Here is a 25,444-nt window from a genome sequence, read left to right on the forward strand (position 1 = left end):
GAGAGGCGCGCTCCCGGGAAAAGGCGGGAAACGGTGGAGGCTCGAGGCTCGCGCATGCGCACACCTTCAACGGCGCTTGGGCGCTTTAGGAGCGGCGGCCTGGTCGCTCCGGCGGTTTGGGGACCTAGAGACACAACCCTTCACCCTCAGCACCGGCAAAACGCCTGGCACCCTCTCTCCCTCTCCATCCACCCCTCCGTCCCCCGCTCCCAAGGCCTACCGCCAGCCTTGGCACCGACACCAATGACCTTCTCATCCCTGAGGGGGACGGGCCAGCCCCTTCGGCGGGGAGGCCTCTGGGCTGGGTCAGCGGTGCCGGTGCCGGTGCCCGTTTCCCCGCTTCCGGCTACTTCAACAAGCAACCCCTCATTCCAGAGAACACTTGATGCCTGCTTCTGCTGGCAGAGCTTTGAAGCCTAGAGAATGGGGATGGGAGCTAGACCCCGCCCTCCCCGCACTGCTTCAGAGGAGGGGAGGGAGGGCAGGCAGCCATCACTCCCCCTCCCACTCCCCCCAGCTCTGCCTTCCTCTAGCCCCGCCCTTGTCTGGGACTTGGCAGACCCCAGCTCCTCTCCTAGGCTCTCCCTTCCAGAGCACACCCCATAGGCCTTCAGGCCTGGCCGGACTGGGCCTTCTGTGGGGGGCCAGCCTGGGAGGAGAGCAGGTGTCCTGCTGCGGAGGGAAGACCCGGGCAGCTCAAGGATGGCTAAGGCACAGACGTCGCCGAGTCGGGATGGACACTCCCGGAGGTTAGTAAGGGGCCCCTTCGGCCTGTGTCTCTGGAGCACGCTCCAGCGCCTGCCCCCGGATTGCGCTTCAGTGGGTTTGGGGAGGGATGGGTGAATACACCAGCTTCCCTGTTGTTCTGGCCCCTGGCTCAGAACTTTTCACCATTCTATTTACCCCAAATCCTTGGAAGGAAGGCAGCCTCGTTGGCTTTGAATCCTGGGCGGGCCACTTCCCACTGCCCCCCTCGTGTCAGATCCTTTACATCTCAAGGCCTCGGCTTCCTCATCTATCAAATGGGGCTGTTGATCTTTGTTTCACAGAACCTTTGAGGGATCACCTGAGCTGACCTGAGAGGCAGCTCTCGGTACTTCTTCTATTTAAAAAAAATTTAAGTTCAAGGGTAAAGGAAGGACGCGTGGAGCTTGGGAGTGAGGAAGCTAATGGTGACGTGCCTGGGGAGGGAGCGGTACTGGCTTGCTCCTGGGATGGAGGGTCTCAGTACTTCGTGATGAATGAATAACCATCCCTGGGAGACCCCGTTCTCCAAGCGCAACTCACCCGTGTCCCAGGAGTGCCTGTGGTTCTGGTTGCTGGTTTTCGTCTCTTGGGCTGATGTCCCACCAGAGCCTGACATCTCTTCATCACCAGGCTTCTCCTTGAGGTCCAGCTTCATCCCCTGGGCCGTGGTTCCATCCTTCATGGCTGGTGAGTCCGTCTTGAACGGATACCCCGGATCTGATTCTGAGTCAAAATCTGTGATCCACTCAAGAAATGTCTTCCACTCCGAGGCTGGCCGCTGTATGGATAGTTCGTGAAGTTTTGATAGAAATCTCCACTCGCTCAAAGATCCCCGCTGGGACTTGTCTGGAGCTGTTTGCTGGCCGATCGGGTCTGACTGTCCTGCTTTCTCTTGGGACATAGGTTCAGTTTGGGAAGGAGGTGTTGATCCAGCTTCTTGTTGAGCTAGAGGTGGCTCTACTGGGCCAGGTCCTGGCTGAGCCACTGGTTCCTCTTCCACTTCTGGCTCCTGTTGAGTTCTAGATTCTTTTTCCGTCCCAGGCCCTTGCTGTGAGGCAGCTCCCGCTGGAGTGAAGGGCACCCTTTGGATGGGAGGTGATTGCTGTGGTGCAGGCTCCTGTGGGGCAAGGAGTTCCTGCTGTAAAGCGGATTTTTGTTGGGCTCTAGTTTCTTGCTGGGATTCAGCTTCAGGTTGGGCAAGGGACTCCTGCGGAGTGAGGGGTCTTTGCTGGGAAGCAGGCTCCTGTTGGGTATTGGGTCCCTGCTGAGTCGTAGATGCTGGCTGTGCTGTGGGTGTCTTTTCGGGGCCAGGCTCTGGCTGGGTGATAGGTATCTGGTGTGGCTCAGGTTCCCAGTCAGGACTAGATGCTGACTTAGAACCTGGGTCCACTGTTGTTAATTCCCTCATGGGAGATGTTGCTCTCCCAGGCTTCATCCTTCTGGCCCCCACCAGGCCTCCTTTGTTACAGATGCCTCATTGATTCCTCATGATGACACCTCTCTTTGGGTTCCACTCCTTTATCCTGGCATTTCTGGTCTTTTTTAGGCAGTTGGCAAGTGGGCTGACCACTGCTGGCCCCAACTCCTGTGGATTAGAAACAGGAGGAGGCTGGTTGCCCACCACTCTTCTACCAGAGGGGAGGGGCTTGCCCTCTTGTGTCATAAATAGGGCCCCACCCTACTCACCACTCAGTTAAAATGCTTTTGTTTTGGTTTTCTTATAAGGCAGCATCCAACTTAGTCCTCTGGGATGACAGGAGCCAGATTCTAGATGAGTGTTCCTTTTTTTTTCTTCCCTTCTGATGTTTGAGGAAAGGATCAGAGGGGGAAGCTGTCTCTGTACTGCAGTAATAATCTTTTCCTCTCTATTTATACTTTCAAATGGTTGCCAGTTTAATTTCCTTATATTATTACTCTATAATTTCACTCCCATGTTAAAAAAATGAATGATGTCCTCTCATTTGTACAGCTTGAAGCCCTTTTCAATGGTATTTGAGGTCTTCCACACTATCTCTCTAGCTCTGAATCTATGGTTCTGCATATATGTCTTCTGTACTAGTTTGGAAACTCACAGAGTACAATGACCCTTGATGAAGATGATGATGATGATAACAACCACAAATCCTAAAGGTGTTCTATATACTAGGAAATTACCTAGTATACAGTTTTTTAGACCTATATTATCTTTAACTAGAGGCCTGGTGCACGAAATTCATGCACAGGGGCGGAGGGGTCCCTCAGCCTGGCCTGCACCCTCTCACAATCCGGGACTGCTAGCTCCTAACTGCTTACCTGCCTGTTTACCTGATCGCCCCTAACCACTTGCCTGCCTGTCTCCCCTAACCGCCTCTGCCTCAGCCCCCGCCGCTTCATCCGGAATGACGTCCAGAAGGTCGTTTGGCTGTCCGGTCTAATTAGCATTTTACACTTTTATTATTATAGATAAGACCGTGTCTGATTCATTGGTATACCTGTTTTCTTTGACCCACTTACCTCTTACCTCAGAAAGGTTGGTTGAAAGAGTAAAATAATAAAAAATTTGACAGGAAACACACACACACACACACAGCGCTATTTGGTGTGAAGAAGTATGTGTAGATGTAGAATCTGGGTTGAATTTGTAGTGAACAGGGAAAAGTGGGTCATCTGGATTGAATGCGAGTTGCTAGACACCTTTTGAAAGAAATGATTTTGACCTATTACACTCCTTTCAAAATATATTTTTATTGATTTCAGAGAGGAAGGGAGAGGGAGAGAGAGAAACATCAGTGATGACAGAGAATCATTGATTGGCTGACTCCTGCATGCCCCCGACTGGGGATCTAGCCTGGAACCTGGTCATGTGCCCTGACCCGGATCGAACCATGACCTCCTGGTTCATACATAGGTTGACCCTCAACCATGAGCCACATTTGCTGGGCCCTATTACATCTAAAAATATTTATTGACTTATGTTTGCTACTTGCCTGGTTGTATTTAAGGTCAGATGGAACCAGCTAGGGAGCCAGGATTCCTGGTTTCTTTCAGGTAATTAAGTTTAAATGAAGCCCGAGTAATGAGAGGTTACAGGAAAAGACTGACAAGAAAAAGCACTAGAGGGAACAATAATCAAAATAATCTTGGGAAAAATGCATTTTGAGAACCTTGGAATGATTTAGAGAGTGGGGACAAGGAGAGGCAGTTGAGGTGGGAGAAGAACATTCTCTTTTGACTAAGAATGTTTCATTGGGAGAGCAGGCTCTCAGAGTTCCTATAGAGGCAGAGTAAAGCTTGCTAGCTGACAGCGTTTGATAAATTGCTGGCAGGCTGTGGAGTGCTTGTTTAGCTTCCTGTGGTGCCTTTGGTGCCCTAGGGTGAAAATAAAGGGGAGACACTAGTATTAAAATTTTTTTAAATTTATTTTTTATGAGAGCTTTTAAAATTATAAAAGTAAGACTCATCCAGTGGAAAATAATTAAAATAAAAAAATATATGCAGTAAAAAATGTAAAAGGACAACTCTCCCCCAATTCCACTCCCCATTCCCAAGAACAAACTACTGTTAATATTTTACTATATAGTTTCCCATATCTTTTTGTATGTAAACTATTAAGTTTACTTTAAAAAATAAAAATGAGCCCTAGCCAGTTTGGCTCAGTGGATAAAGTGTCAGGTAGGGGCGCATGTGGGAGGCAACCAATCTATGTGTCTCTCTCACATTGATGTTTCCCTCAATGTGAAATTTTCCTCAATAAATTATTTAGGAATATATATATATATTCCTAAATAATTTAGTTTAATTTTGCCTATTTTAAAAAATATTTTTAATTGATTTCAGAAAGGAAGAGAGAGGGAGAGACAGAAACATCAATGATAAGAATCATTAATTGGCTGCCTCCTACACGCTCTCCTAATGGGGATTGAGCCGGCAACCTGGGCATTGACCGGGAATCCAACTGTGACCTTCTGGTTCATAGGTCAACATTCAACCACTAAGCCATACTGGTTGGGTGACACCGGTGTCATTTTCAGAGATCAATGATCAGGTCCCCAATCTCCCTCCACTTTGATAAGCAATGGGGTTCTAAAATCTAAGACTTGGTTAAACCTCTCTAGTATTAGTAGAATTGTATCCTGCTTTTCTTCCTCTTCCTGTTTCCCCACAAGTTGACACAAGTAGAAAGCACTGAGATGTTTATCTTGGTCTTCATTTCACCTCTATTGTCTGTTCTCAGCCCCTGCTTCATTCCTAGTTGACTACACTGAGTGACTCTGGTTTAAGAAGTTTCATTCTTTTGAAACTTACTGGTTTTCTTCATGTTGCCCTTCAAATGATCACAGGGACACTGCTTTTTTGGAAGCCTGGGCACTGCCATGAGTTTTCTTTTAGGAGCTCTCAGGAACCAATCTGAAATAACAGGGTTGCTGCTTAGATGGGAGGATTAGCATGTTTGAGAGTAGGGAGTAGGGTAGGGCTTTACTTGCCATCTTTGCTTTTTTTTTTTTTTTATATATACTGCAATGGGATGGGGAAAAGGGTCAACATGGAACAGTGGAGGTATCCAGTTATAAATATACTAGTGGCCCGGTGCATGAATTTGTGCATGGGTGGGGTCTGGCAGGCCCGCCCCAATTGGGGCTGATTGGGCCAGGCTGGCAGAGGGGGAGGGGGGGAGGGGATGCGGGAGGTTGGCTGGCTGGTCCTGCCCCTGATCAGGATGGGGCGGAGGGTGATCAGGGACAGGGCTGGTGGGGGGAGGGGCCTCGGGTGGTTGGTCAGCTGGCCCTGCACTGCCCCCCCCCCCCCCCCAACCTCCAGTCGAGTTCTCAGTGGAACTCCTGGCATATTAGGCTTTGCATATTAGGCTTTTATTATATAGGATTTCTGAGCATTTTTTCCTGATCTGTGTTAGCAAGAATTTAGTGGCAGGTGTGGAGAGGGCAGCAGGATATCATTAGGGAGACTAAAAAATGAAGAATAAGACATAGGTGTCAGCCTTCCAGTAGCTGCTTTGCCTGGAGCAAGCCATTTTGCCTGATTTCAGTCTTACCTGTGAGTAAAATAAGGTTGAGAATAAGATCCAGGAAGCTTTTGGAAGGTGGCCCTGGGTTCTTAGGGAAAAAATAAGGGGGAGTTGGCAGGCAGAGATTTAGACCTTGGAGGAGTCAGGCCTTCTTAGGAGACTCCAGAAGAAAACAAGTGTTGCTGCATGTGGTGGGCTGGTGCAGATAGGAATGGGTAAGTCAGCTCAGCTAACTTCTGCACTGGTCTCAGGGACTCAAGGGAGAGGATTGGGGTATCAATGGTGTATCACTGTTGTTGAGACTGAGTTACTGACCTTTGCACTCACATTCTTGGCCACCTTCCTGGAGCCACCTCCCAGAAGCCTGGCGTTTGTCCTTGTGGCCTCTGGCGACTCCTATTGAAAGTAAACAGGTCACTTCCAGACACTGAAAGGAAAGGGGCCAACAAAAATGATCCCCTAGCATTGTGCTACCTAGTTTAGCTCAGTTCCATTTCTTTTCCTTTTTTTCACTTAGGGATCTAGGAGTATTTTAACTCAAATACTGAAGAGTATTTTAAATGGACAAGGAATTGAGGTTGAAAATCCAGCCTAGAGAAAAGTTTAGCTGGAGGTAAGTAGAGAAAGAATGACTTCTGGATGGAAGGGAGGACAGAGATGGGGCTTAATCAAGACCCCCCCCCCCGCCTCCCCCCCACCCCGCCTCAACACACACAATAAAATCCTCATAACTTAAGGAACAAGCAGATTATTCCATAAACCCGTCAGGATCGTCACCTGACCTCTGAGTTTGGTGTATTTGAATCCCTAATCCCAGTCCAAATATAAAAATATGGTATTTACCTTTGCTCTCCTGGAACAAAAGCCATTCCTCTTTTGGCCTCTATTCAGGTATGTCTTATCACCTGATGCTTTTTTATTCCCATTTTGTGATAACTAAAATATTTTCATGATAATCAAGGATGATGGTTTATATATAGACTTGAGGTTCTGGAGCTAGAACCAGGCCGAGGTGATTATCCTCTGTATAGTTGTTTTGGCTATTCCTGTCAGAATTAATTATTCCTTCACATGGTTCACCATCATATTTGAGTGCAGCTCTATTTTTGCACCATTATAGTTTTTTGTTTGAAATCTGTTGTGAATTGAATTGTGTCCCTTTCAAAATTCTTGTTGAAACCCTAACCCTCAATACCTCAGAATGACTGTATTTGGAGATAGGGCCATTAAAGAGGGGATTGAGTTAAAATGAAGTTGTTTTGGTGGGCCCTAATCCAATCTGACTGGAGTTCTTACAAGAAGATATCTGAACATATAAAGAAACACTATGGCCGAGACCGGTTTGGCTCAGTGGATAGAACGTCGGCCTGCGGACTGAAAGGTCCCGGGTTCGATTCCGGTCAAGGGCGTGTACCTGGGTTGCGGGCACATCCCCGGTGGGGGATGTGCAGGAGGCGGCTGGTCGATGTTTCTCTCTCATCGATGTTTCTGACTCTCTATCTCTCTCCCTTCCTCTCTGTAAAAAATCAATAAAATATATTTAAAAAAAAAAAAAAAAAGAAACACTATGGATGTATGTGTACAGAGGAATGACCAAGAAGAGGTCCATTTGTAAGCCTAGGAGAGAGGCTTCATAAGAAACCAAACCAACTCCTAGCTTCTAGAACTGTGAGACAGTATTTTGCTACGGCAGCCCTAGCAAACTAAAAATCTTTTTCCCTTCTAGACTCTGAACCAGTAGCTAAGTAGTCATTCAGTTGCATGTTCCTGACACATGGTAGGCACTTGGTAAATATTTGTTCAATAGTGAGTGGATAAGTTGTATAGAGAGGGCCCTTAGAGATCATCTGGTTCAGTTCAGGTCTCCTGTTTCCCAGACTTGTGCCCTTTCTACTGCCAAGATGGAGGGTGTTGCATCATTTCCTCAAGTGCTGGTTTTTAAATGTTTTTATGTGCTGTTAAAAGTAATTTAAACAGACATAGCCCCTGCCATGTAAACTTTTCTAACACTTTATTCTCTCCTGACTTCTCCTAGTTCCAGGGAAAAGCCCCCGAATATTAGCGCCAGAGGAATCTTGTTTGGATCTCTTCATTGAAAAATTTTTTGTTTTTTCATTCTAAATGTAATATAACTACATTAGAGAAAATTTGGAAAGTACAAATAAAGAAATTTTTATTCTAACCAACTGTTGGTATTTTGGTATGTTTCTTGCATATATAATTTTCTTTATATAGTGATAACCATAGTACCGGTATGTGAACAAATTTTTTTTTGTTTACTTTGTAAGCATGTTGCAATGTCACCTGAGGATATTTTTTCATTGATTTTTTTGTTTTTGTTTTTAGAGAGAGTGGAGGGGAGAGAGAAACACCAATGAGAGAGACACATCAATTGACTGCCTCACTCATGTGCCTTGACTGGGGATGGGGATCAAGCCTGCAATCCAGGTTTGCGCCCTTAACCAGGAATCAAACCCACAACTTTTCAGTCCTTGGGCTGATGCTCTAACTACTGAGCAACCGGCTAGGATGACATCTTTGTTTTTAATGATGGCATAACACTCCCAACAAGTATATGTGCTCCAACTTATTTAACTGTTCTTCCATTGCAGAATATTTAGATTGCTTTATTTTTGAATATTGATAAATTTGTGTGCTTGTAACTATTTTCTAAATTTTGTATTATTGTCTTGGGCAAAATTTCCTAAAATGAAATTTCTGGATCAAAGTTAAGAACAGATCTATGTTTCTTGGTATCATTACTAAATTGCTTTTATTTTTTTAAAAATTTATTGATTTTAAGAGAGAGGGGAGAGAAAACATATCTATTGTTCTACTTATTTATACATTTATTGTGTAAATGTATAAATACATTTATACATTATTGTAGAGGCCCAGTGCATGAAATTCGTGCAGGGGGGTGGGAAAGGGATGTCCCTCAGCCCGGCCTTCACCTTCTCACAATCCGGGAGCCCTCGGATAGGGTCCCTAGGCCTGGCTGGCGATCAGACCTATTAGGGCTTTCCTTCCTCCAGCTGCCAGAAGCTGGCTCTGCCCCTGCCGTTGCCACTACTTGCCATCTGTGTGGCACTGTCCCCCCTCCCTCCCCACCAGTTGCCTCCCTCTGTAGGCAACAGGTGTGGGGTGCGATTGCTTGGCTGGCCTGGACCTCCCTCTGTGGGGCAATCACTGGCTGGCCCCGCACACCTGCCACAGCATCACTGGCTGGTGCCCTGGGCCTCCCTCTGCGGGGTGATTGATCCCGGAGCCCCCTCATCGATCGTTCCGCAGAGGGTGGCCTGGGCCTCCCTCTGCGGGGGGGGATGATGGGGTGATGGTGGGGCCCCCTGACCAATCGCATCGCACCTGCCTTGGCTGGCCTGAGGCCAGTGCATGTCATAGCATGGTCCTCCGGAAGGTCATCTGGATGGTCGTTCTGCTGTTCGGTTGATTTGTATATTACACTTTTATTATTATAGATTATTATTTTTTAAAATCCTCACCCGAGGATATTTTTCTATTGATTTTTAGAGAGAGTGGAAGAGAGAGGGAAAGACAGAAATATCGATGTGAGAGAAGCACATTGATTGGTTGCCTCTTGTAGAAGCCCCAGCCGGGGAGGAGCCTGCAACTGAGGTACATGCCCTTGACTAGAATCGAATCTGGGACCCTTTGGTCTGCAGGCCAATGCTTTATCCACTGGGAAAAACTGGCTAGAGTGGTTGATTCTTTTATGTGCCTGGACGTGGGATCAAATTTGCAACCTTGGTGTATCAGGGTGATGCTCCAACCAACAGAGCTACCCGGCAAGGGCCTCAAATTGCTAATGAAATCACTATCTCTCATTTTTCAGAGGCCCAGAGAAAGCAAACGAAAAGGCCATGTTCATAAAGGTAATGGAGACACATCTAGAGCTAAAATTCGGGTCCAAGAGTTGTACTTTCTGCAGCTCTATTTGACCGTAACATCATGGTGTGACTAAAAATGAAACCGTATGTTTGCTATAGCATTTATGGACTACCTTTATGATTTTTGCTGTAGCTTGTATCACCTCTACTGTTTACTTCATACTTTTTCTTTAAATTTAATTTATTTAAAAACAACCTTATACTATGGAATATTAATTATGAGGTTATGGGTTTGATTACGTGCTTAGGTTTTTTCTAACATGCATTAAATTAAACATAACTACTAAAATAAAAGCCACTTTATGCTTAATCTAAAATTAGTTTTGAAAATTACTGACACAGTGGAATAAGCATGGACTTTATATCCAGTTGGATCTGGTGTTAACTGCTTGCTCTGCCACTTAACTATGTAGTCTTGGACAAGTCACTTAGCTTCTTTGATTGTTGGTTTTCTGATTTGGAAAATGAATAAATGAGATACTGTGAGTGCCCAGTGCTCAAGCAGGAGTTCAGTACATGGTAGTTTGTTTTTTTTAAGTCCTCACCTGAGGATATTTTTTCGTTGATTTCTAGAAAGAGTGAAATGGAGGGAGGAAGGAGGGAGGGAGGTAGGTAGGATAGGAGAGAGAGAGAGATTGGGAGAGAGAGAGATTGGTTGCCTCCGTGGTTGTCTCCCTCACATGCCCCTACTGGGGCTGGGGAACCTGCAACCTGCAATCTTGACCAGAATTGAATCTGAGACCCTTCTGTCTGAAGGCCGACACTCTAACCACTGAGAAAAACTGGAACTGGCCAGGGCGATCATTTTTATTGTGGTGGTAATTGCTGACTTCTAGTTAATGCCCAAAGAGAGGGTCTATGCTGGAATATTAGGCTTGTTACTTTTTGCTGACTTATATGTGTAAAGAAGCTATTCCACTTGTTAGGACTCATGGTAAATCTATCATTATTTTAATTCCTTAGTTCCACCACATATTAGCTTTGTAATTTTGGACAAGTTGCTTAACTTTTCTGTACTGAATTTGTAGAATGGGACTAGTAGAGCATTAGTGTGTATATGGATACAATTATTTCCTGGCTCTATCAACTAGAGAGCCTAGAAGCAATAGCACCTAGAAGCAATGGGCAATTCTCCTATGAAAGAAATCAGGGCTCCTTGGAGAAATGGCCAATTCCTGACCTGGGGCCGGTAAATATAAGATAAGCCTGAAACATCTTGTGGTGTCAGGACTGCCAAAAAATGGTATGTTAAAAAGACAGCTCAGCCGAAACCGGTTTGGCTCAGTGGATAAAGCGTCGGCTTGCGGACTGAAAGGTCCCAGGTTCGATTCCGGTCAAGGGCATGTACCTGGGTTGCGGGCACATCTCCAGTGGGAGATGTGCAGGAGGCAGCTGATCAATGTTTCTCTCTCATCGATGTTTCTAACTCTCTATCTCTCTCCCTTCCTCTCTGTAAAAAATCAATAAAATATATTAAAAAAAAAAAAAAAAAAGACAGCTCAGCCTGTGTGGCTCAGTGGCGACCCATGAACCAAGAGGTCACTGGTTTGATTCCCTGTCATGGCACATGCCCTGGTTGTGGGCTCCATCCCCAGTAGGGGGCATGCAGGAAACAGCTGATCTATGATGTCTCTCATCAATGTTTCCATCTAGCTATCCCTCTTCCTTCTTCTCTCTCTAAAATCAATAAAAATATATCTATAATAATAAAAGTGTAATATGCTAATTAGACTGGATGACCTTCTAGGCGAAGCTGGGGTTGCCAGGGAAGCCTGGGTCCTGGGTGCCAGAGGGAAGCCAGTGCCAGCAGTTGGGGGAAGGAAGGCCTACTCTTACACAAATTTCATGCATCGGGCCTCTAGTAAAAAAATTAAAAGACATAGAAACCAATTTATAGGAGCTCTCAATGGCTAGTTTTGGGACAATATGAACAACATGATAAAGAATGATAGTAATGGATTATATAACCATAAATATTCATGAATCTTTACTTACATTAATAAATAATTGAATAAATAAATGGGAGAGAAGGAAAAGTTCTTCCTTATAGAATTCCAATTAATAAATGTAGAAAGAATGATGGAAATAGAAAACCACCATTTGACTAATGGCATAGAAATACTTGTTGTAGGTAGGAATCATCAATGAATTTGAAAAATTAATGGTCTCGGAAAAAAATAAAAAAAATTAATGGTCAAATGGACATAAGACACTGGGGGGTAGGGGAGGCTGGGGGAATGTCAAGCAGGGTTGGGGGGGAGGAGACATATGCAATACTCTTTGTAATACTTTAAGCAATAAAAAAAACAAAAAACAAATATTTCTTGAATATTAAAAAAATTAATGGTCAAAAGTATGATGAAAAGAAACAGGCTATTTACAGAGTCTCAAAGTATCTCTTTACAAGATACAATGGCAAAAATAGTAACTTCACAGTAGAGCAATCTGGCAGACACCACCTTAACCAAGTGTTCAAAGTAAACATCACCAGTAATGAGAGATATTGATATCATGGGCCTTCAGATGTGGTGTACTAAGAAGGCACACATCACTTTTGTGGTGTTCTTGCTAAAAATGCATAATCTGAACTTAATCATGAAGAAACATCAGACAAACCCAAACTGAGGGAAGTTCTTCAAAATATCTGATTAGTAGTCTTTAAAAGTGTCAAGGTCATGAAAGACAAGGAAAGCTGAAAAAACTCTAGATTAGAGGAGACCAAGGAGACATGATAACTTTATTCAGTGTTGGCTCTTGGAGTGGATTCTGGACTAGGAAAAGGACATTAATGGGATGATTAGAAAATTTTAAATATTTGTACATTAGTTAATAGTGTTGTGTCAACATATTATGGTTATGTAAGATGTTATTTGAAAAAAACTGGATGGATATACTCTGATTAGTTTTACAACATTTTTGAAAATCTGAAATGTGAAAAGTTAAGAATTTACAAAATCTGCCGAAACCGGTTTGGCTCGGTGGATAGAGCGTCGGCCTGCGGACTGAAAGGTCCCAGGTTCGATTCCGGTCAAGGGCATGTATCTGGGTTGCGGGCACATCCCCAGTAGGAGATGTGCAGGAGGCAGCTGATCGATGTTTCTCTCTCATCGATGTTTCTAACTCTCTATCTCTCTCCCTTCCTCTCTGTAAAAAATCAATAAAATATATTTAAAAAAAAAAGAATTTACAAAGTGGGTTATGCCTGGCATTAGGAGTGTCAGCTAATATTATAAGTAATTTTATAATTAACTAGAGGCCCAGTGCATGAAATTCATGCACGGGGTTGGGGGGAGGGCATCCCTCAGCCCAGTCTGCACCCTCTCGCAATCCGAGACCCCTTGGGAGGTGTCTGACTGCTGATGGATCAGGCCTAAACTGGCAGTCAGACATCCCTCTTGCAATCCTGGACCACTGACTCCTAACCGCTCACCTGCCTGTCTGCCTGACTGCCCCTAACCACTCTGCCTGCCTGCCTGATCTCCCTTAACCACTTGCCTGCCTGCCTGATTGCCCCTAACTGCCTCTGCCTCAGCCCCTGCTGCTGTGGCTTCATCCAGAATGACGTCAGGAAGGTCGTTCAGCTATCTGGTCTAATTAGCATATTACGCTTTTATTATTATAGATAAATAATTTTATAAATAACGAGTAAACTGTTATAATAAGTAATTTATTTCCTAACATTCTCTATATTCTCACTTATCTTACCCGCTCCTGTCAAAAGCATATTTTGCCTGTATGTGGTTATTTTAAGAGATAAAGTATGAAATTTTATTTTGAGAATTTTTTTGCGGGGGGATGGTGGAGCATCATTTTCTCTAGCCAGAGTTAGCCTGCTCTGGCAATACTATGCTTGGCTGGGAAACAAGCCTTGAGCCTGGCCTCCACTGATTTAATAAGTTTTTTTTTAAAAATATATTTTATTGATTTTCCACAGAGAAGAAGGGAGAGGGATAGAGAGCCAGAAACATCGATGAGAGAGATCGATCAGCTGCCTCCTGCACGCCCCCCAGTGGGGATGTGCCCGCAACCAAGGTACATGCCCTTGACCAGAATCGAACCTGGGACCCCTGAGTCCGCATGCTGAGGCTCTATCCACTGAGCCAAACCGGTTCGGCAATAAGGTGTTTTTTTTTATTAAATATATTTTATTGATTTTTTACAGAGAGGAAGGGAGAGAGATAGAGAGTTAGAAACATCGATGAGAGAGAAACATCGATTAGCTGCCTCCTGCACACCTCCTACTGGGGATGTGTCCGCAACCCAGGTACATGCCCTTGACCGGAATCGAACCCGGGACCTTTCAGTCCGCATGCTGAGGCTCTATCCACTGAGCCAAACCGGTTCGGCAATAAGGTTTTTAATAGCGTCACTTGACAGTACAGTGAGCTTTCTTGATTCATTGCCTTTGTGCTTTAGGAGCTACTTTATAAATTAAACAAAAAAAGTTTTTATTGATTTTAGAGAGAGAGGAAAGGAGAGAGATAGAGAGATAGAAACATTGATGAGAAAAAGCCATCGATTGGCTGCCTCCTGCATGCCCCTGCTACTGGGGACCAAGTCCACAACTTGGGCATGTGCCCTGACTAGAATCTGACCTGGAATCTAACCAGGGACCTCTTGGTTCACGGGTTGACACTCAACCACTGAGCCACACTGACTGGGCTAGAAATTTTACTCAATCCATTTATTCACTTTTTTCTAGGTACACATTATAGATTATTTAATCTTCACAAAAATTCTATGTGCTATCATCATTTTTATTCATTTTAATATAATAAAACTGAAACTCAAAAGAGTGAAGCAACTTGTCCAGGGTTGCAAAGTAAGTGGAAGAGCCAGGATTTGGATCTAGATTCCCCTGGCTTCAAGGCTGAAGTGTAGGTAAGTCTAAACGTGGAGGGAGAAACCAAGATGGCGGCATAGGTAAACACCGGAGACTGCTGCCTCGCCCAACCACTTCAAAAATACAACTAAAAGACGGAACGGACACCATCCAGAACCACAGGAAGGCTGGCTGAGTGGAAATTCTACAACTAGAAGGAAAGAGAAAAGCATACCGAGACTTAGAGGAGGTGCGGTGTGGAAGTAAAATAAAAAGGTGTAGAGGTGCATGCGGAGAGGGCTGGTGGCTGAGGACATGGTTGTCTTTTTCAATGTGGGGGGAGTCTCAAGCTTTGAGCTCCAGTTCCAGGCGAGTCTCTGGGGACCTAGACTCATATGGGAGAAACTGGACTGTCTGGCATCGGTCGGAACTCAAGGGAAGCTTTCTCTTGGAGGTGCTCGCAGGGATTGCCAGGACACTGAGAAGCGGGGCCTCTGAGGGCAGGACTGAGAGCAGCCATAACTGCTCTCTCCGCCCTGCTGATCCCCTGGGACTCCGCCCCGCCCAAGCCGTGCAAGGAGGCTTTTGCATATGAAAGGCCCAGCCCTTTGCAATCTGAAAATTACTTAACAAACTGCAGCTGGCCCAAGGCCCCACGGCAACTTGCATTGCTTCACAGCTGGCTTCTGCTGGGTAGCCTCAGGCAGAGGCTAGATTAGCATCTCCTTAGAGATCCAGGAGCCAGTGTGCCTGGTGGTCAGAGTGAGACGATCAAGATTGCAGCTCCTCGGATCCATAAAGGACACACTCAGGGGGCAGACTCAGTGAGCACCAAAGCCCCATTGAAGCAAGTCTTGTCCCGGAGGGGTGTCATTAGCACAGAAGTTCTCCCACTGCAGAAACAGCTGATTCTCACAGCCAACTGGCCCTGGAGGTCAATCCCTCCCAGTGTTACCTACAACAATCAAGGCTTAACTACAACAAGACTGTGCACAAAGCCCACAAGGGGGTGCACCAAGAGTGTCTACCTCAGGTAATTGGGGAGGCTGAGCCACTGGGTCCTATAGGACACCCAGCACAGAAAGCCACTCTATCGACACAGCGAAGCACAAAAATGCCGAGACAAAGAAACAGGACACAAATGACAGAAACGGAGAAAAGCAAACTACTGGATATAGAGTTCAAAACCACACTTTTAAGGTTTTTCAAGAATTTTCTAGAAACTGCCGATAAACTTAATGAGACCCTCAAGAAATCTAGTGAGACCCTCGAGGTTGTGATAAAGGACCAGCTAGAAATTAAGCATAACTGACTGAAATAAAGAATATAATACAGACTCCCAACAGCAGACCAGAGGATCGCAAGAATCAAGTCAAAGATTTGAAATATGAAGAAGCAAAAAACACCCAACTGGAAAAGCAAAATGAAAAAAGAATCCAAAAATATGAAGATAGTATAAGGAGCCTCTGGGACAACTTCAAACGTGCCAACATCCGAAATATAGGGGTGCCAGAAGAAGAGAGAGAGCAAGATATTGAAAACCTATTTGAAGAAATAATGACAGAAAACTTCCCCTACTTGATGAAAGAAATAGACTTATAAGTCCAGGAAGCGCAGAGAACCCCAAACAAAAGGAATCCAAAGAGGACCACACCAAGACACATCATAATTAAAATGCCAAGAGCAAAAGACAAAGAGAGAATCTTAAAAGCAGCAAGAGAAAGACAGTCAGTTACCTACAAGGGAGTACCCATACGACTGTCAGCTGATTTATCAACAGTAACTATGCAGGCCAGAAGGGGTTGGCAAGAAATATTCAAAGTGATGAGTACCAAGAACCTACAACCAAGATTACTTTATTCAGCAAAGCTATCATTCAGAATTGAAGGTCAGATAAAGAGCTTCACAGATAAGGAAAAGCTAAAGGGGTTCATCACCACCAAACCAGTATTATATGAAATGCTGAAAGGTATCCTTTAAGAAGAGGAAGAAGAAGAAAAAGGTAAAGATACAAATTATGAACAACAAATACACATCTATCAACAAGTGAATCTAAAAATCAAGTGAATAAATAATCTGATGAACAGAATAAACTGGTGATTATAATAGAATCAGGGGCATAGAAAGGGAGTGGACTGACTATTCTTGGGGGGGAAAGGGGTGTGGGAGATGCGGGAAGAGACTGGACAAAAATCGTGCACCTATGGAGGAGGACAGTGGAGGGGGAGGTGAGGGCGGAGGGTGGGAGGGGAACCGGGTGGAGGGGAGCTATGGGGGGAAAAAAGAGGAACAACTGTAATAATCTGAACAATAAAGATTTAATAAAAAAAAATGACTAAGGACAATTCCAAAAAAAAGTCTAAACATGGAACAGGCTTGAGAAGTATTTGTATATAGAAGTGGTTCTCAACTGGGGAGTGAATTCACCCTTCATGGGCCATGGCAATGTCTAGAGATATTTTTGGCTATCTTAAGGGGTGGAGAGGCTGCTATTGGCATCTAATGGGTAGAGGTCACAAGGATGCTGCTAAACATCTTACAATGCACAGAATAGTCCCCTACAACAAAGTATTATCCAGTTCCAAATGTTAATAGAGTTGCTATCAAACCTTAGGGTAGTGTGTTCAAGGGTAACTGGGAATTTATTCTTTCACTTAGCAAATATTTACTGAGGGAAACGGAAATAATACACTAGATTACAAGGAGATTATAGTCTAGAAGGTGAGGAGATAAAGGTATGAGAGGCAGATCAACACCTTTAGTGTAAGGAAGAATATGATAAGTGCAAAGAGAGTCAACTGAGGGCTAAGCATGTACACAGGAGGTAGAACTCACTTCTAGTCATGGGAGGAACCAAGGGAGGCTGTAGAGAGGAGGTGGTTTTGAAGTTGGGTGTGTGAGCAAAATTGAGCTGGTGGAAAAGTACAAGATCTTTATATATATACTAGCGGCCCGGTGCACAAAAATTTGTGCACTCGGGGTGGAGGGGAGGTCCCTCAGCCTGGCCTGTGCCCTCTAGCAGTCTGGGACCCCTCGGGAGATAATGACCTGCTGGCTTAGGCCTGCTCCCGGGTGGCAGAGGGCACGCCCAATCCCTAGGTGCAGCCCCTGGTCGGGCTCAGAGCAGGGCCGATTGGGGAGTTGGGGCGCCGTCCCCTGTCACACTCAAGGCAGGGTCGATGGGGAGGTTGTGGAGCAACCCCCTGTCACGCACAGAGCAGGGCCCATCAGGGGGTTGGGGTGCTGCCCTCTATCACCCACAGAGCAGGGCGGATCAGGGGGTTGGGGCGCCGCCACTCTCACACTCAGGGCTGATGGGGAGGTTATGGCTCTACCCCGTCACACACAGAGCAGGGCCGGGGGCGCGGGGGTTGGGGCGCCGCACCCTGTCACACACAGAGCAGGGCCCGTGGGGGGGGGGAGCTCCCCCCTATCAGGCACAGAGCAGGGCCGATAGGGAGGTTGTGGCCCCGCCCCCTGTCACAGAGCCGCAGGGCGATCAGGGGGTTTGGGCGCTGCCCCCTGTCACACTGATCCCGGTGCTGGGAGGCATATTACCCTTTTACTATATAGGATAGAGGCCTGGTGCACGGGTGGGGCCGGCTGGTTTGCCCTGAAGGGTGTCCTGGATCAGGGTGGGGGTCCCCACTGGGGTGCCTGGCCAGTCTGGGTGAGGGGCTGAGGGCTGTTTTCGGGCTGGGGGTGACTGAAGCTCCCAACCGCTCCTTTTTTCCTTTTTTTTTTTTTTTTAATTCTGGGCCAGCTTTAGCTTGAGGCTTGGCTCCAGCTCTTAGGCCTCCGCTGCTGAAAGTAGGTTTCTGGCCTTTGCTTACAATGTTGCGAATCTGCTGGCTGAAGTTGGGCGTATTTGTTACAATGTTTCTTAAACTGCAGGCTCAGAGGCAGCGGCAGGCGGGGAACGTTGGTTTCCTCCGTCACTGAGGCAACCAAGCCTCATGTTAGTTTCAAGCTGCCTGGCTGCCGGCCGCCATCTTGGCTGACAGTTAATTTGCATATCTCGCTGATTAGCCAATGAAAAGGGTATCGGTCGTACGCCAATTACCATGTTTCTCTTTTATTAGATAGGATATATATATATATATATATATATATATATATATATATATATACACTAGAGGCCCGGTGCACAGAAATTTGTGCCCTCAGGAGGGTCCCTCAGCCCGGTATGTGCCCTCTCACAGTCTGGGATCCCTTGGGGAATGACCACCTGCTGGCTTAGGCCTGCTCCCCGGGGGGTTGGGCCTAAGCTGGCAGTCAGACATCCCTCTGGCAGCCTGGGAGCCCTCCGGGGATGTCCACTTGCAAGAGGGGAGCAGGCTTAGCTGCAGTCAGACATCCTTAGCGCTGCTGAGGAGGCGGGAGAGACTCCCACCACCACCACTGCTGTGCTGGCAGCCATCAGCCAGGCTTGTGGCTGAGCAGAGCTCCCCCTGTGGAAGCACACTAACCACCAGGGGGAAGCTTCTGCATTGAGCGTCTGCCCCCTGGTGGTCAGTGTGTGTCATAGTGACCAGTGATTCCCAGTCGCTCTGCTGTTAGGGTCAATTTGCATATTGCCCTTTTATTATATAGGATAGAGGCCTGGTGCATGGGTGGGGGCCGGCTGGTTTGCCCTGAAGGGTGTCCCGGATCAGGGTGGAGGTCCCACTGGGTGCCTTGCCAGCCTGGGTGAGGGGCTGAGGGCCATTTTCAGACTGGCCACACCCCCTTCAGGGTGGGATCCCCGCTGGGGTGCCTGGCCAGCCTGGGTGAGGGGCTGAGGGCCATTTTTAGGCTGGCCACACCCCCTTCAGGGTGGGGGTCCCTGCTGGGGTGCCTGGCCAGCCTGATGAGGGGCTGATGGCTGTTTGCAGGCTGGCCAAGCCCCCCGGCAGGGACCCTCACCCCATGAGGGTGTGGCCATTCTGGGTGAGGGGCTGATGGCTGTTTACAGGCTGGCCACAGCCCCCAGCCACCCAAGCTCCCAGTGGAGGCTGGCTGGAAGCAGGTATCTGGGATTTATTTAGCTTCTATAATTGAAACTTTGTTGCCTTTTGCTGAGGCCACAGCTGGCCAGAGCAGGCGGCAAGCTTGGCTTCCTCCATCACCGGGGTAACCAAGCCTCCTGCTTGCTCCAGCTCTGTGGCTGCCGGTCGCCATCTTGGTTGGGTTAATTTGCATATAGTCGCTCTGATGGGCTGGCGGGCGTGACTTAAGGTGTAGCAAAAGTACGGTCAATTTGCATGTTTGTCTTTTATTAGTGTGCACTAGAAAATTCATGCACTGGACAGGGAGTCCCTCTGCTGGGCCAGCCCCCTCTCACAGTCTGGGAGCCCTCAGGGGCAGGAGGTGACCTGGCAATCAGGGAAAGGCAATGCCCCATCACACCTCTGCTGCTGCCACTGCCGGCAGCGCAAGTCTCGACTGGCCCTGGTTACCTGAGCCATCTGAGGCTTGCCTGTGCCTTGGGCCTGCCCTGGGCAGCTGGGCAGCCGACATCCAAGGTTTTCCTGTGCCTCGGGCCAGCCCTGGGCGGCTGGGCAGCTGACATCTGAGGTTTGCCTGCACCTTGGGCCGGCCCTGGGCGGCTGGAAGCTGAGGGAATGTCTGGCTGTGTCATGCGCCTGCTGCCCACCCCCCGCCCCAAGCTGGGCTGAAAGGACTGTGGGACTCCGGCCGCACCATGTGCCTGCCATCCCTTCAGCGGGGCTGAAAGGACTGGGGGACTCTGGCAGGGCTGAGGGGACTGGGCGCCACCATCTTGTGGCTATGGGTGCTGCCATCTTTGTGACAGTGTGATGGTCAATTTGCATATTACCTCTTTATTAGATAAGATACTAGTGGCCTGGTGCACGAATTTATGCACATTGAAAGGAAATTAATTAGAAGAAATATTTTAATATCACGATTTGCCCTTTCTCTATAATGGAAGTGTCAACCAAATTCACAATTGACAATGACAAATGGAAACACACACGTGAGATTGGCACCAATGAGAGCTTTATATGTTCAGTGGGGCCTTGACTTATGATTTTAATTCGATCGGAGACTGAGCTTGTTAAGGAGCTCGTTAACTCAAATTACTCTGTCAACTCAATGCAAAAAATCAGCTGAGAGACAGCTGGTATCTCAAAAAACTCGTTAGTCGGGACACTCGTAAATCAAGGCCCCACTGTATTGTGCATGTGTGAGTCAACTTAGCCTTTTATATATATAGAATAAACTTGCTTAATTAGACCTGCTTTCTGATTTAGCTAAACTTTTTCCAGCCCAGTGAAGCACCCCAACTTTTTCAGGTGATTTCAAGGTCCACCATTTCTTACTTCTTTTTAGTTGGGTCAAGTTTCTAAGCTTTCTAAATCTCCATTTTCCAGCTAATGAAAAGAAAATAGAATTCTACTGAGTCTCCTATCTACCTACTCCAGAACTTCTGTGAGGATCAAATGAGATGAGGCATGGGAAAACACTTCACAGACATTTGTTTGAAGGGTAAAATGTTTTCACCTGTGTTCCTGAAACTCCAAGGAGGCTAGTCGCTAGGGAGAGGAAGCCAGGTGTTGCTACATGACATCATTAACCAGCATCCACAGCAACTGTTTCCAGGCTGGGCTGGGCTGTGGGCTGCATTTTGCACCATGGGGTCTTGGCAGTGTCGCCTGCAATTTAGTGGGCTGTCACTCCAGGGTGATGGTGGGGCCTGTGTCCCACTTGGGGGAAGCCGAGTGTTGCTTTCTGGGCGCCAGGTCCGAGGTGCTGTTTTTTTCTGTGCACGTCATGGCTGCTCCTGCATTGAGCATCTGCCCCCTGGTGGTCAGTGTGCATCATAGTGACCAGTCGGAAGGTGGGAAGGACACTTAGCATCTCTCTATATAAAAGCCTAAGTGACTGGTGGACCGGTAGCTATGACTCACACTGACCACCAGGGGGCATACGTTCAACACAGGTGCTGCCCCCTGGTGGTCATTGTGCTCCTACATCAGGAGCGCTGTTCAGCTGACCAACAGGTGCCAGACATGAGGCTCACAGCTGGTGAGCGCTGCTGTGGCGGCACAAGCCTCTCCCACCTTCGTGGCAGCACTACCGAGCAGCAGAGGTGGCAGGCACAGTGGGGCCAGGATGAGCGGGAGCCTGGCACGGGCTCCGGTTCCTCCCCAGCTGCCTGCTGCATCATGCACTACTACATCCCTCGGGGGATGTCGGACTGCAGACTGGGCCCAAACCAGCAGTCCGACATCCCCTAAGGGGTCCTGGATTGCAAGAGGGCGCAGGCCAGGCTGAGGGACCCCACTGGTGCGTGAATCTGTGCACCAGGCCCCTCTCTCTCTCTCTCTCTCTCTCTCTCTCTCTCTCTCTCTATATATATATATATATATATATATGTTTCAGAGAGGAAGGGAGAGGGAAAGAGATAGAAAGATCAATTTTGAGAGGGAATCATTGATTGGATGCCTCCTGCATGCCCCCCTACTGGGGATCGACCCCACAACCCCAGGCATGTGCCTTGACTGGAATCAAACCCAGGACCCTTCAGTCCACAGGCCAATGTTCTATCAACTCAGCCAAACCAGCTAGAGCAGCACAAGACCTTTTTAGGGAACAAAGTCTAGTTTAGGTGGAGCATAGAGCATTTGGTAGTGAGTTGGAGGGGGTGGACTGGAAAGGCAGGTTGTGGCTAGAGCTTTGTAATTATTTTTCCTTTTTTGAATATATTTTTATTGACTTCAGAGAGGAAGGGAGAAAGAGAGAGATTTAGAAACATCAATGATGAGAGAGAATCATTGATTGGCTGCCTTCTGCACGCCCCCTCTTGAGGATCGAGCCTGCAATCCAGGCATGTGCCAGTGACTGGAATCAAACCCAGGACCCTTCAGTCCTAAGGCTGACGCTCTGTCCACTGAGAAAAACTGGCCAGGGCATGGCTGGAGCTTTGAATCCAGGCTGAGGACTCTAGGTTGAGGACTCTAACCTTGGTGTCTGCCATAGTAATGGAAAAACCTTCTCTTCCAGAATGGTGGGCTAAGCCATGGGGCCCAGTAGCCTCCAGAAAGCTCCTCCCTATAAGGAAGAAGAAATTGGGGTGGAGTCGGACTCTTATTTTGTTAATCCTCACTGGAGGATATTTTTTCTATTGATTTATTTCTAGAGAAACTGGAAGGGATGGAGGAGGGGGCAAGAGAGAGAGAAACATTGACTCAAGAGAGACACATCGATTCATTGCCTCCTGCACCTGCCCCTATTGGGGCTGGGGAACCAGCAACCCAGGTACCTGACCTTGACTGGGAATTGAAACCATGACCCTTTGGTCTGTAGGCCAAGGCCCCAACCACTGAGAAAAACTGGCCAGGGCTGGAGTTGAACTCTTGATTTTAGGGCCAAGTTCATGCTGAGTATGTAACAAATCTATTTCACTCAAAGTAGCCCTTGGGGAGATGATTCTCTCGAGTATAATCATCCATGAGGATGAGCTCTCTTCTGCATGGTTTTTCTGCTAAGAGCTGAGTGACCGGAACTGTTTAAAAAACCCTAACCAAGACCTAGCTGGTTTGGCTCAGTGGATAGATCATGGGCCTTTGGACTGAAGGGTCCCAGGATCCATTTTGGTCAAGGGCACAAGCCCCAGTTGCAGGCTCGATCCCCAGTAGGGGGCGTGCAGGAGGCAGCCGATCAATGATCCTCTCTCATCATTGATTTTTCTTTTTTTTAAAATATATTTTATTGATTTTTTACAGAGAGGAAGGGAGAGAGATAGAGAGCTAGAAACATCGATGAGAGAGAAACATCGATCAGCTGCCTCCTGCACATCTCCCACTGGGGATATGCCCGCAACCAAGGTACATGCCCTTGACCGGAATCAAACCTGGGACCTTTCAGTCCGCAGGCCGACGCTCTATCCACTGAGCCAAACTGGTTAGGGCATCATTGATTTTTCTATCTCTCCCTCCCCCTTCCTCTCTGAAATCAATAAAAATATATTTAAAAATAAATAAATAAATAAATAACCCTGATCAAGAGCTGCTTCAAAAGGTGAGCTGTCAGAACAGGGGTTGGTATGGCTAGCTTTTCAAATATAGATACTATCTGGTGGTATGATTTTTCTAGCTTATTACTTTGCCATTAAACCGCATAATTGTTGGTGGGTTGTCTAGTGCACTCTAAAGAATATAAGCAAGGACTTCCTTATTTTCTACAAATGTACAACTGCCCTCAACACCTTTACACCACTGCCACCAAGATTGGCTGTGGGGAAATTCATTATTTTACTGGAAGAGAGATTTAAGGGAGATGTAGGAGATTAGATCTTTGCTGAGCCAATTTTTAAAATTTTTCTTTGCCAGCTACAGTTTCAGACATTTTCATATACACTATCTCATTTGACTCTCACAACACTCTTTGGATGTAAGTACAGTTTTCTCCCTTTTGTAAATGAGGAAATAGGTATTGAGATAGGCTAACTTACCTCAAATCCTGTAGCTAAAAGGAGCTACATTTTAATGCAGGTTGTTTTTTTGCCAAATTTTCTTTTTTTGTTTGCCACATTCTCCCCGCCCCCTTCCCCCTTTTATAGAAAATTAATTGTATTTACCTGGATTTGGGTTGCTAGAGACCACAGACATCAGCATTAATGGCAGCAACAGGAGAAAAGAGATTAGAACTTTCATTGTGACTGTTGGTGCTGCTGTAAATTGCTTGAAGAGGGTGTGGAAGGTTCCCACTTAGAGGCTCCGGACTTCTTGGGATGACTCAGGCCACTGTACTTGGCTTGTTGGTTTGTGCTTTAATCCTAGGCCAGTGTTCCCATTTGAGGAGAACAGGTAAGTGACGCTGGCTTTGTTAGGTAACAGGTTGGACCATGTGCTTTACGGGAATCTGGGAGGTAAAACTGGCCAAACAAAAGACATGAAGCATTCTTAAGAATTTAAGAAGTAACTGATAACTTGGCAACTATACTTGTTCCCTCCCCTCCTCCCTCCCACCTCCATACCTCTTAATGTGTTATGATTTCTTCCTTAAGTCTTTTTGCTCCTTTGCACTTCCTTATACCTTTCAGAGACTCTACTAGCTTAATATCTGGTAGGAAAGTGAGTATGCAGGGTTGGCAGAAGAGAGGATGACATCGTTTGTTTCTCCTCTGTGTGTTCCCGCTCCCATCCTTGACACACAATATCACAATAGTGGTGTTGTTGCCTGGGAACTTGTCCTGTCCTAACTGTTTACAATTTCCTCCCATTTATATAAGGTGGGAAGCAGACATGATCAAGGAGGAGAGGCTATACTCTCTTGCCAGAAACCCTGGAGCAGTGGGTCAGACCAGGCCTCCTTGTTGTTGGTCAGGAAGGTGGCTTAGTTACTCCAGTTTAAAGGAGAGGGAGCTGGGTTGATGGAAGAACCTCAGGACTTCAGGTCCAAGAGGGTTTGAGAAACAGGAACCACAGGAGGGAAGGTGTTTGCCCAGACCACTGGAGCTCTTGGCTCCAGACCTTGTTTGGAAATACAAGCAAAACCAGAAGATACTACTACTTAGAGTAAACACTAAGGATTATAGAACATTAGCAGTTACCTTGAGCCATTCCAGAGACTTTAGGAAATGTGCTCAAAGAAAGAGGAGAGGCCAGGCTTGAAGGCTGGTTGATAATTATGGGACCCAGGGAAAGTTAACAAGGAAGCTCCCAGGCATGAGTGAGAAAAGGTAGTGTGCCTTTATTTCACTTAAGAGGAGGGAAGAGGCAAGGCATGAGTCAAATCCTTTTTGATTTTTGTTTGATCATCCTTAACTTCTCAATTTTCAGATTATCCCTGCCTACTGACAAGTTGTAGAGTCTTTGCTACTACAAAATTTATAAACTGTCTGCAGGGGGCCAGGCACTGTGCTGGGCAGTGGAGATTGTCCTCCAGTTGAAGGTTAAGGCTTGGTCTGAGCTTGGTCTGATATAAACTGCTGATGTGGTTTCTCTCTGGAAAATTCTA

The 25,444-nt window shown here is 46.6% G+C and overlaps 1 protein-coding gene across 1 annotated transcript; it reads right to left on the minus strand.

Annotated features, from left to right (window-relative positions):
• Nucleotides 1-3,455: 3,455 nt before the first annotated feature.
• On the minus strand, nt 3,456-25,136 carry CXCL17 (C-X-C motif chemokine ligand 17). Its single transcript, XM_059666424.1, has 5 exons — nt 25,038-25,136; nt 24,063-24,359; nt 6,065-6,145; nt 5,032-5,133; nt 3,456-4,095 (listed from the first exon to the last, which is right to left on the minus strand). The coding sequence occupies exons 2-5, from the start codon at nt 24,136-24,138 to the stop codon at nt 3,998-4,000; spliced, it is 357 nt and encodes a 118-aa protein (XP_059522407.1). The 5' UTR covers nt 24,139-24,359; nt 25,038-25,136; the 3' UTR covers nt 3,456-3,997.
• Nucleotides 25,137-25,444: the final 308 nt, after the last annotated feature.

The sequence above is a fragment of the Myotis daubentonii genome, chromosome 15, assembly GCF_963259705.1.
Source record: "Myotis daubentonii chromosome 15, mMyoDau2.1, whole genome shotgun sequence".
Lineage (NCBI taxonomy): Eukaryota > Metazoa > Chordata > Mammalia > Chiroptera > Vespertilionidae > Myotis > Myotis daubentonii.

Excerpts from the sequence above, each read along its gene's own strand:
- CXCL17 (XM_059666424.1), bottom strand. The coding sequence starts at position 24,138 with ATGAAAGTTCTAATCTCTTTTCTCCTGTTGCTGCCATTAATGCTGATG. Across the intron at positions 5,134-6,064 it reads CCAAGAATGTGAGTGCAAAG|ATTGGTTCCTGAGAGCTCCT; the intron begins GTCAGTAACTCA and ends CTGTTATTTCAG. Across the intron at positions 4,096-5,031 it reads GGGCAACATGAAGAAAACCA|GGCACCAAAGGCACCACAGG; the intron begins GTAAGTTTCAAA and ends TTTTCACCCTAG.